The sequence below is a fragment of the Tinamus guttatus genome, unplaced genomic scaffold (assembly GCF_059628265.1).
Source record: "Tinamus guttatus ecotype Peru unplaced genomic scaffold, ASM5962826v1 Tinamus_guttatus_pri_ptg001273l, whole genome shotgun sequence".
Lineage (NCBI taxonomy): Eukaryota > Metazoa > Chordata > Aves > Tinamiformes > Tinamidae > Tinamus > Tinamus guttatus.
The window spans coordinates 136,553-148,777 of NW_028289807.1; the positions used below are offsets into that span (position 1 = coordinate 136,553).

Consider the following 12,225-nt stretch of genomic DNA (forward strand, 5'->3'; position numbering starts at 1 on the left):
AAACTTGGAAATTTTACTTCTATTAAAAAAAAAAATAAAACAGTCAAAATACGTTAGTCACAAAAATGTACTGATTGGTATACATTGGCATACCTGATGCATAATGAAGCCTTTGTTTGCAATTTACATTGTGGAAGACAAGCACCAAAGTAGAGTGAACTTGCTGAAAGTAGATTAATAAAAGGAGTTTTAAAAATGTGTGTTACACAGGGGCTTCATGGAGGCAAACTGCAGTTGTGAGGTAGGTTCAGTGTCATCAGTGCAATCATTCCTTTTAGAAATAAAGATAGTTTAATAATTCAGATACTTGCTATGTTGTAGGAGGTAGACTTAAACCAGGCTTAAAACAGTGGTCTAACCACTAAACTACAATGAACAAAATGAGCTTCTTCTCCTCTTTTAGATATCTAACTTCAGAATAAGGTGCTGTATGATCAGTCTTACCTGGACCCATCCAGGCAAGTAATATTTGCTTTTTATTGATTCTAATGTAGCTCCCCACTCAGTGTACAGGCACGTCAATTTGTTCTGTGTAGGTGCGTAGGCTCCATAAAGAATCAGTGGACAATTTCGTGTTGATATTAGGCACTGTTCAGATTAATGTAATTCTCTTCAGTATGAAGAGAATTCAGTTAAAATATGCTGACTAAATCATCCTACACATATCTGTGTTACATGTTTCTTAGAACATAAATCAGTTTTCTGATAAGAAATACCTATGCATTCATTTAACACAAATTAAAGATAAAACTAGACAATGCCATCTTGTTTTTATCACTGCCAATCACTTCTGTCAATGCAATAGTGTCCATTCCCTTTAGTATTCTTTCTGGTATATTATGCAGTTTAGATTTAACTATGACCAAGAATGGGATTTTTCATCTCTTCTGGGAGATTATTTCCCAGTTTAGTAGTTTTGAATATCAGTTTACATTTCAAGTGTTTTCTTGGAGCATTTGAAGGTTTGTTTCTCACTGTAAGAGTTCTGTTATTCTCAGTCTTGTCTTGCCTTTATTTGTTGCTCTCTTTTGAACTCCTTATTGTTCTGAAGATATCTTGTCTATAGATGAAGATGTTGTTCAACAGGTAGTTAAAGCAGTCATTCATTTTCCATTTATGGGTTTAAAGAAACATGTAGTGAATTCTATATCTTGAGTTATGCTGCAAACATAATGGTCCTTCCTCGTTTTAAATTTCAGTCTGGATGAACTTCCTTCTTTCTTAGCTTGATGCCTCTGCGTAGTAGTGATCTTTTTACTGTGAACTTTTTACTGTATCAATTAAAAAAAAATTTAGCTTGTGGCTTTACTACTTTGTTACATTTTTTTCCTATATTATTTACTCTTAGTATCTCCCTTATTATTTTCCATTCCCTGTGTTTCATTTGCTATAAAGTTTCAATTTAAAGTCAGTGAGATGCCACTGAAATTTCAGTTTTGCTAGCATAAATACAGTGTAGTACACTGGTGAATCTGTTCACGTAATCCTAATCTCCTCAGATTTTTTGAGATACTTTTTTATCATTTGCAACTCTTGACAAATTAGTGCCATCTCTAAATTCTATAAAAATTATTATTGAAGATCCTAGATAATACTTGAACCCTAGAAATAATTCCAGTAATAGGTTGCTTTTTATGATATTTCAGTTATGCTTTTATAGCCCAGAAGGAATGTTTTTTTTTTCAAAGCCACTTTGGATAAACATTGTTTTAGGCCTTTCAATTATTAATGGATTTTCCAATTGTATAAGTTACATTGTTATATAATGTGCTAAGAGACAACCACCTTCTTCATCTACTAATTTTATGTTCTGTAAAAAAAAAAAAAAAAAAAAAAAAAACTCAATATGATCTATTCATTAGAAACACACGCTGCTTATTATTCATGGCTCTAATGTTCCCTAAATGCATAGATGACTTTTTTTTTCTTGAAATAGTTGTTGTATTATTTCACAAAGTAGAATAGTCCACATCAGAATCTATTTTCTTTCCCCTGTAAAACTTTACTTTATTTTTCCCAATTTTCTAGTGCTTTGCCTCCCCAGTTATTCATGTAGTTTCCTCGAAGGCAGCAGGAAGCTGCCATTAATAAATGGAAGCTGTTAAAATAGAGATTGCACAGATATGTGCAAGACAGCTATCAAAAGCCAAAATTGCTTATTTTTTTACCTATTAACATCTTTTCTTGAGGCAGAACATCTTTGAGAGCAGAGGCTTATCTTTTGCATGTCAACATCAGAGAGAAAGAAGCAAGGGAAAAAAAAGAATTTCATGTTGTACCAATTCCTTGTATAGCAGAACAGTCTGCATTCAGAAAGGGAGAATGATTTCATTTTTTTCTAATACTTCTTCACAACTTAGCAACAAATGAGGAAAGGCTGATTTAGAGCTCTAGAGGCAAAGCCTCAAGACCCTGTCATCTGTGTCTACATGTGCTTAATCCCAGATATATTAAACTCTGCCCTCTTCCTCCCCATTTTTCTCAAGAATGGGGAAACGCCAGAGACAAGAATCAAAAGACCACAAACAGGATGATAAGTGCTTTTTCTGTGCACAGTGGATATGGCTAGTAGGATTCATTTAGCTATGTCTGAAAAGGAAAACATGGTGGAATGAAGTGCAGTGTTAGGACAGGGCTGTCATGGTGCCAGGATAATGCAGCTGGAATGTATTCAGCCTGAAGCTGGTAAAGTGTTCACAGCATTACAAGTAAGGTAGATCCATGTGGATTTGCCAGCTTGGGCCATCACGTGCTAAGATATTTTTGCACGGTGCCCCATTTCACAGGATAGACAAAGCTTTTCTGTACTTTCTGATCGTGCAGAAGCATTCTGAAACAGAAGTCATCCTGGTGATACTCAGTGTTTAGCTTCACCTTCCACTTCCTCAAGGCTTTCTAAAAACTACATCCAGATGTAAATTTTTCAGACTTGGGACAAATAGAAGAAATTGAGGAATAGCCATTAAGTGTCACTGGGAAGATACCAGTTCAGCCAGACTCTCCAAAGAAAACTGTTTATTTTGCAGGATGACCCAGTAGAGGATGGAAGTGACTGTAAACATAGTAATAAAGGCAAAGCAAAGCTGTGTATTGTTAAGAGTGACTCGAGCTCCCAAGACAGAAGACTAGCCAGCAGAGGTTTGAAATGGTCATATTTTGTAACTGTGGGAAAGACTTTCCTAAAGCAAGTGCCATTTTTCTGAGAAAAATCACTTATTCTAGTATATAATAAGTTGTTGTTTGCCAATAAATTATGTTAGGGTGCAAGATTGGAGAAGTGTTGATAAATGCTTTACAACAGCTTCAAATTTCTCTAAATTTTTATGGAGTTAAAAGCAAAAATGCTCCCTGAGAATTGAACATTTGGTGAGCAGTGTCAGAGGACAAAGGTTCCTGTGAGAACAGTAAAAATCTTCAAATATATTTTACAGGAAAATTAATGAACCCTGAATGAGCCCAGATAGTGAATGAACAGATAGTGATATAAAACTAGTCATTTTAAATTTCATTCTATGCTGCATATAAAGTAGAATATATGTGTGTGTGTGTGTATATATATATATATAGATATGTATATACATATATATGTGTGTATATGTGTGTGTATATATACATAAAAATTGAAGAGTCTTTGAGATGAAGTAGATAGTCATAGTGTCAAGTCTGCATAAAAGGTTGGAAACAAACAGAAATTATCACCAGAGAGATTCCTAAATCCGTATACATATTAGAATTTCTCTAAAGTTCAAGAATATTTGTATTCAATAGTCCTCTTCTGGCTCAATTTTAAACATACCGCCCTATGTCACACTTCCAAGACCTAGCCCTGATTCCACAAATATATATGCATTGTTATCTTTAGATCAGTGAGCAATCTCAAGAGTATATTCCTTACTGAAAAGTTAAAGATTTTTTTTTTAACCTGTATAAGAATATATATACTCCCTAAAAATCATTTTTTACTCAGGAAAAAATATGTATTAAGTATAAAGTAAGGATTCTGGTAGGAGTCATTTGGCATTTATAACCTACTTTTAGTGTCAGTATTTTGGGATATTTTCCTCAACCACTGAAGGAATTATATTCTATTGTGTATGTTGCTGGAATATTTGGGAATAGATATATTAAAACATGAGCCTAATTAGGAAAGGTCTACATGCATAGTTTTCACATTTTCTCTTCAGAGCCTTGACTATAGAAGTGGTGTCTGCACAGATGCCTTAATCCATCATTTAGGTCATGAGAAGCTTCTTACTCTGTCTTAAAAGAAATTTAAATGCTCTAATGGGGATAAGAAAGATCTCTTTGACTTTATATATGCTACCTGCATAAGATAAAATAAAAAAATGCAAAACTAATTTCAAGGAAAATTTTTCTTAAATTGCAGTGATTCAAGTATTGTGGCATTCTTTCCGTCTCTTTATCTTTATGTATTTATTTATTTTACATGTACACATTGTTTGTTCATTTGCTTTTTTCACTTTCATACGCCTGATGATTACTATTAGATCTCTAGTTTAGAAAATGCTCCAATACCTTTATTGATCAGACACTTTTTTGCTTTGTTCTCTTAAGATTTAGCAGAAATCTTTTCCAAGATATCTGGGTTTTGCATTGGTGCAATGAAGAGAAAGGGAGAAGATGAGGGATACAGACTCCAAGAGTATTACAGCACTTCTGAGTCCAGTAAAAATTTTCTAGAAAGGTTGCAAAGATTCTTACTCTGTTTTTTTTTTTTTTGTGCATGGATTTGGTGAGACTCTTTATTGCTAAAGGGAATGTCCTTGTTTCATGACTGCTTTATAACACTTGTTATTTTTTTTTCCAAAATACTTCAGTTAACACAGTTGCTGCTTTTCGGCCTCAATTGCCTCAACGCATCGAGCAGGCACGGGTTCCACCGCCCGGGAACCCGGGCCAAATGAGCACACACACCACTATGGTGGATGCAGCACTTGGCACTTATTCACTAACACATCCAAACTTATATAGGGCACCTGTGACATCCAAACTTATGTAGGGCACCTGTGTGTGGAGGCACGCCCCGTAGCCCATAGCATTAACATCGCCTCCTATATTGGTTGGCCTCAGAAAATCCTTTAGTCCATCAAGCAATTAGCGGCAAGTAATCAGCATTATCATTTTCATCCCTGGCCAACCTTTCTTCCTATTCCACATGCCCATCTCCCCTATTCTTTCCACTATTCTTTCCGTCCATCGCGAGATCTTCCGACCGCCGTACCCTACAGTACCCTACACACAGTACAGTGTCACATTCTTATACTAAGAACATTTAAAATGTGTCAGTTTTGTCCATGTACCTTGAGAATAATAGAACTGAAGCAGAAGGAGAGATGAGAAGAAGAAAAACAAATTTTCAGTCTGGAAAATGGTGATATAGTATAGTCAGTTAGAGTGACTGCTTTCTAGTTGTTTTCTTGCTTTTTCTTGCTATAACAGTATTACATTTTTATGAAAGTGGTGTCATTAGAGCAGAGGATCCTTCTACAAGGATTTTGACTTCCATTATGTGAATTAAGCATTAAATATTTATTTCTACAATTAGAAATAGAGTTAAATGTAGAGGTTCAGTGCATTTAAAGATAAAAATCTGATTCTATAATCTAATCTGTGCAGGGATCCATATATTTATGGAGAGAATCACCAAAGGTAATGAAAAGTTTTAAATGCCGTGTCCTTGCCTACCTGCTTACAGGAATCATAGTTTACAGACCAAACTCTGTACTACTGGAATCTTTGGAAATATTCCCATCAGGTACAATACTAGCTGGAGCAGTTATTAAATGCTAAACTTGCTTGTTTAAGCAGTTTATATTTGTTTGGTCTGAACAATGCAAAAGGATCAGAATTCCATATTGCAATTATTAATGTTGTGCTCTTCATACACAGAAAGTACAGAGCTAAAGTATTTAGATTCAAAAGAACATAGGATAGTTTCACAACTTTTTGCCATTAAAAAATGCATATTTAGTAGAGTAAAAATTGGAATAAAGGGGAAAGTACCTTTTTTTCTTTCCTGGATCACATACTCGTTATTTTAAATTTCAACACATTTTCAACATGATTTCACCATGTTTTATGCCCTGATTGTAGGGAAAATGTATGTAAGAGAATAACATTTAATTCATTCGCATTAGTAACAGTAATTTTTTTTTTGGTATTTACCTGATTGTTGTCTTAAATGCTATATTACATCTTCTGAAATGTTCAGGGTTTTCTTGTTTGTTTATTTGTGATTTGTTACAATATTTAGAAGAAATGGATAAAATAGGGGTAAAACTGAAAATATAAACTATATGATTAAAGCTTTTTTTTTTTTTTTTACTCTTATTATCTGCAAATGAAAAGTATTGAAAATTAGCAATATCCAAAATAACAGTGCAGAATATTCACTTGTGAAATTGTGAAAGATCTTGGGTCCATACAAATCTAGGTATATTTATAGATCATTTTGACCACTGTGCCTATTTTGGTCACTCAAATGCAAGGCTGCACATTAAGGTCGTAATCTTATAAACATTTAGATGTGTTAAAATTTAAATGTTTGTACTTTTATATAGCCCAATTGAGCTTCTCATTATCTGTAAGATTGTAAAATACTTAGTGGTTGAAGGATTGAAGGGGTTGTTAAGAATTATAAACTTCATTTTAAAAAATTGCTTAATTTCGATGACCAAATGTAGTTATTCCTCAGTGAACACAAATAGGAAATTGAAAAATGAAAATCAGTCTTGTGTGGCTCAGAAATTATCGTACTTTATAAAAGGATGATATAGGAAATCTATTTCACAATCTAAAATGAGCGTTTTTGTTTAGTAATAATGAAACAGTATTTTAAGCTCTTAATTCCCTCTAAATATACTTTTATCATGGCTGTACCATTTTACTGTTTGTTTATTGCAACCATATTTCTTTCACACCCAGTGCTGTTAAAAGTCAGAACTAGATACATGATATCATTACTGTGATTAACAGTCAATAGAATTCCTAATTCCTTTGGTCCTTTATGTTGAACAGTTCAGGCCGTGGTACTTGCCTTGATAATGAGCCTCCCAAGCGTGACTTTCTTTATCCAGCTGTGGCCCCAGGTCAGGTGTATGATGCTGATGAACAGTGTCGCTTCCAGTATGGAGCAACATCCCGCCAATGTAAATATGGGGTAAGAAGTCTTAATCCTTATGCTGAGTGTTCTGCTTAGTCATTTGTATATATTCCTTCATAACAGACATGTTTAGATGGAGTAGTGGGTTACAGATTTCCTACAGTATTCTGTCTGGTGCCGCCATGTGTGAGCGAAGGGTTGATTTTTTATCTTTATGCTGCATCTTTTGCTCGAGTCATTTGTCTGTACGGTACTCCAAAATGTGTGGGTAACAAGTTGGAGAAGCATTTTTTTTAATGTTAGGAGGAAAAAGGAGCCCATAACACTTGATCCTGCTCCTTCTAAACTGAGCACTGATTTCAGTTAAATGAGATCAGATTCATCTTGTATTAATCTTGAAATGTGAAATCCATAAATCTGTTGTGTTGGCTTTAACTTCTCAATTTAAAGCTACATTTTGAAATTTCTTTTCTACTTGTATTGATTTGCCAGGTCTGTTTGTTTTACTTTTTTTTCTGGCATTGAAGTTACTGTTTTTCACATTATTCAGATCTATTACTGAAAAGAATAATTGGGTATGGGAAGAGAGAAACATGATAGTAAATAGCTGAAAAGAATACTGAAGAGCTGAGTACTAGAAAATTTTGGTTGCTAGTACCAGTGTGCAATATTTAAGTTAAAGGATTTGACAGTAGAAATAAAAACTGCACACTAATATTTAGGCCATTTATGCAATATATCTTTAAATATTATCTTGAAGAAAATCTTGCCCTAGTAAAAGGATGCATTCTGTTATGCTTGTCATAAAATTATCAGCGGAGACTAAATTAAATAAACCCTAAAATATATATCTAATGGTTTAAAAATACATAGTTTTAATATTTTAATTACTGGTTATTCAAATAAAACAGGGTAATCATTAAAATTGTTCTAATCACTTTTCTAAATGTTAAATATAAAGGAAGTCTATGTTTAATTTCCCTGAGGTGACAAATACAATATTATTCTTGGGATGGCTCTTTGGCAGATCATATTGTACAAAGGATTTAAAAGCTGCATGTAGTTGGCTGACTATCTTGCTGCGTCTTCTGTTCTTGATCTCTCATCAAACTTCTTTTGACCTTTATTATTTCTCTTTAAGATCTCACTTCTCATCCCAATTCTTTGAGGGCCCTGTTTTCTGTCACTACATCTAAGACCTACTCTTCTTTTTTTCCTTGTTTCTTATTAATTCTCACCACACACACTATTTTCAGAATAAGGAAATCTGCAAGTATTTAATCCATTATTTTTGGAGTTATACTGCATTTTAAATTAAACTAGAAAGTCAATAATGTGCAAAACCTGGCTTTTCTGCATGTATATTTTTTTCCAAACTCTGTTAAATTATGTAATCGTTGTGATGATCAAACTGCACAGAGCAGTTTTGTTTTTAAACCAGTATTTTGGCCTTAAAAATGCAAACATTTAGAAGTTATGAAGACTTAGGTAATCTTGGCTTTCTGCTGTCTGTTCTCTTTTTGTTTTTGAGGGTTTTGTTAGGATTTCCTTATATTTACAAAAAAGATGCTGAAACTTAACTGAGACATTACTTAAAAGAAATTAAGTCTTCATGTGATATCACCAGTCCTCCGAATCGATGCAGTATATTGTGTTCCACCAGTGTACCATGGAGCATGACTTAACACATTTTTTGAGAGACACATAACAGTATTCAGATTGTATATATTTACATAACATAATTGTAAAAGTCTGCTAATCTATTATATACATTTAAAATATTGCCTACCATAACACTCTGAAAATGCTGCCATGATTATGATGGCACACCTTTCAAGTGATGCTTTTGAAGGGAAGACATTTACTTGCAAGTTGGTAGCAGATGGAAAATATTCAAACAAGAAATTTCTCCTCATGGGAGAAAGGGTTTTTAAAGCTGAACAGTGGAACTAGCTCTAAATAGCCAGAAAGTTGAATGTTAGTCCTATTCTTCCATTTGCAAAGCTGGAACGGCCTTTGCTTCAATACTCTGGATGTTCCTATTTGATGTCGTACTTGCAGCAAAACACTAAACACTATTATAGTTAGTTGATCCCATTCTAACAAATATATGTGCAACTATGAGCAGAGAGACGTAGTGAAGATACCTAATTAACAAAGTAACCTAATAGGTGCACTAATCTCTTGCCTGCAGTCAGCTGCCCCTATGCTGAAGTGCCTGGTACAAAAGGGATACTGTAGTTTTTCAAACGTGGAGTTTAGTAACTCAGAAGGAAGGAAACTCTAAAACAAAGAAAAATCTGAGAAATAGTTGCCCTCTCTCTTGCTTACATACTTCATTGTTTTGTGATGGTTGAACTCTCAAGTCAGAAAGACAAAATCAAAAATTTTATTTAGGCTGATATGACTAGATTGAGTATTCTTGAGATTTTTAGTATTTTAGACTTAGTACTTTTAAAGCAACTTAGAGAATTGTGATGCTCTTTCTGCTTTAAAATTCTGTTCTGATGTGTCTCCTTTAGAAAAATTACCTCTTTCAGCCATCTAACCTAGATGACAATCTGTGTTCTTTGCTATTTCTCCCCTATTTCCTCATGTATTCTCTATGTGTGGTTTTTTTCAACCATATGTTGTTTTTGATCATAAACTAGGTCCTAATCCTGTAAAAAAATTGCACTTTTAAGTACATGACACCTTCTTTTTCCCTGAGGATCTTAAATACCTGAAGAGCTGTTTGAGGGATTAGGGCATCAGAATACAAGTACTGAAGAGGCTGCAAAGCGCTCTCCTTCTTGGGTACTTAGTGAAAGGAGCTCTGACCCTGAAAGGAACTCTTCAGTAGTTTTTCAAGAAAAACTGTTAGAATAAGACCTAAATAGGCAAGGGCAAAATAGATCTATCTGTTTAATCACTTATGGACAAAACTGCTCCAGCAGACGCATTGCCCCCCACCTCTTCCCCCCCCACTTCCCCCCCTTCACCCCTCTCTCTTCCCCCCGCCTTCCCTGAAATGTCTGTACACCAATGTGCGAAGCATGGGGAATAAGCAGGACGAGCTGGAGATCTGTATGCGGTCCCAGCGTCATGATCTCATTGGAATCACAGAGACATGGTGGGATAGCTCACATGACTGGAGCGCTGCCATGGAAGGCTATGTGCTCTTTAGGAAGGACAGACTGGGAAGGTGAGGTGATGGAGTCACTCTTTATATGAGAGAGCAACTGGAATGCATGGAGCTCAACCTGGGAGTGGATGACGAGTGAGTTGAGGGCTTGTGGGTAAGGATTAGAGGGCAGGCTAATGTGGGAGACATTGTGGCGGATGTCATAGCTAAGCTGCTCTCCATCATCTTTGAAAGATCCTGGAGAACGGGGGAGGTGCCTGAGGACTGGAAGAAAGCCAATGTCACGCCAGTCTTCAAAAAAGGCAAGAAGGAGGACCCAGGCAACTACAGGCCAGTCAGCCTCACCTCCGTCCCTGGAAAAGTGATGGAACGGCTCATACTGGCTGTTGTCTCCAGGCACATGGAGGACAAGAAGGTGCTCAAGAGTAGTCAGCATGGATTCACCAAGGGGAAATCATGCATGACTAATCTGATAGCCTTTTATGATGGAATGACCAGCTGGATAGATGAGGGGAGAGCGGTGGATGTCATCTATCTTGACTTCACCAAGGCTTTTGACACCGTCCCTCACAACATCCTCCTGGGCAAGCTCCTGAAGTGTGGGATAGATGAGTGGACAGTGAGGTGGATTAGGAACTGGCTGGATGACAGAGCCCAGAGGGTGCTGATCAGCAGTGCAGAGTCTAGTTGGAGGCCTGTGGTTAGCAGTGTCCCCCAGGGGTCAGTCCTCAGTCCAGTCCTGTTCAATTTATTCATCAATGACCTGGATGAAGGCACAGAGTGCTCCCTCAGCAAGTTTGCTGATGACACAAAACTGGGAGGAGTAGCTGATACCCCAGAGGGCTGCGCTGCCATCCAGAGGGACCTGGACAGACTGGACAACTGGGCGGTGAAAATCCTCATGCAATTCAACAAGGCCAAGTGCAAGGTCCTGCACCTGGGGAGGAATAGCCCCAGGCACCAGTACAAGCTGGGGACCATCCTTCCAACCTTTTGGAGAGCAGCTCTGCAGAGAGGGACCTGGGTGTCATGGTGGACGACAAGTTGACCATGAGGCAGCAGCGTGCCCTTGTGGCCAAGAAGGCCAATGGCATCCTGGGGTGCATTAAGAAGAGCGTCTCCAGTAGGTTGAGGGAGGTGATCCTGCCCCTCTACTCAACCCTGGTGAGGCCACATCTGGAGTATTGTGTCCAGTTCTGGGCTCCACAGTACAAGAGGGATGTGGAGCTGCTGGAGAGAGTCCAGCGCAGGGCCACAAGGATGATCAGGGGCCTGGAACATCTGCCCTATGAGGAGAGGCTGAGGGAGCTGGGCCTGTTCAGCCTGGAGAAGAGAAGGCTGAGAGGGGATCTGATCAGTGTCTATAAGTACCTCAAGGGAGGGAGTGAGGAGAATGGTGCTGGCTTCTTCAGTGGTGGCCATAGACAGAACTACAGGAAATGCCCTGAAACTGAAGCATCAAAAGTTCCACAGGAACTTAAGGAAAAATTTCTTAACAGGGAGGGTGACAGAGCACTGGAACAGGCTGCCCAGAGAGGTTGTGGAGTCTCCTTCTCTGGAGATCTTCAAAACCCGCTTGGATGCAGTCCTGTGCCACGTGCTCTAGGTGACCTTGCGTGTGCAGGTGGGTTGGACAAGATAATCTCTAGAGGTCCCTTCCACCCTTAAGCATTCTATGATTTGCCCCCCGTCGCTCCCCCCCCCCCCGCCGTCGCTTCTCCCCCCCCCGTCGCTGTCCCCCCGTCCCCCCCCGTCGCTGTCCCCCCGTCCCCCCCCGTTAGGAAAGGTACTATAATATTATTATATGGCTTAGTCTTAAGAATTATATTTCACATTCCTTTGGCATGCTGCACCACTTAATGAGCTTTTTTTTTTTTTTTGGAGCACTAAAATGATAATTTGGGTGCTTATCTGAATTTATCTTATCTTTGAACTTTCTGAAGTTCACCCATCACTATAATCATCCTTCTGGTCTTAA

At 37.4% G+C, this 12,225-nt stretch overlaps 1 protein-coding gene across 1 annotated transcript in view; it reads left to right on the forward strand.

Annotated features, from left to right (window-relative positions):
* LOC104580724 (A disintegrin and metalloproteinase with thrombospondin motifs 6) overlaps window positions 1-12,225 on the forward strand; it is a 131,259-nt gene that overhangs the window by 59,862 nt on the left and 59,172 nt on the right. The window contains exon 11 of the mRNA XM_088538941.1: window positions 7,039-7,180. Within this exon, the coding sequence (XP_088395067.1) occupies window positions 7,039-7,180 (142 nt within the window). The remainder of the gene's footprint in view (window positions 1-7,038; window positions 7,181-12,225) is intronic.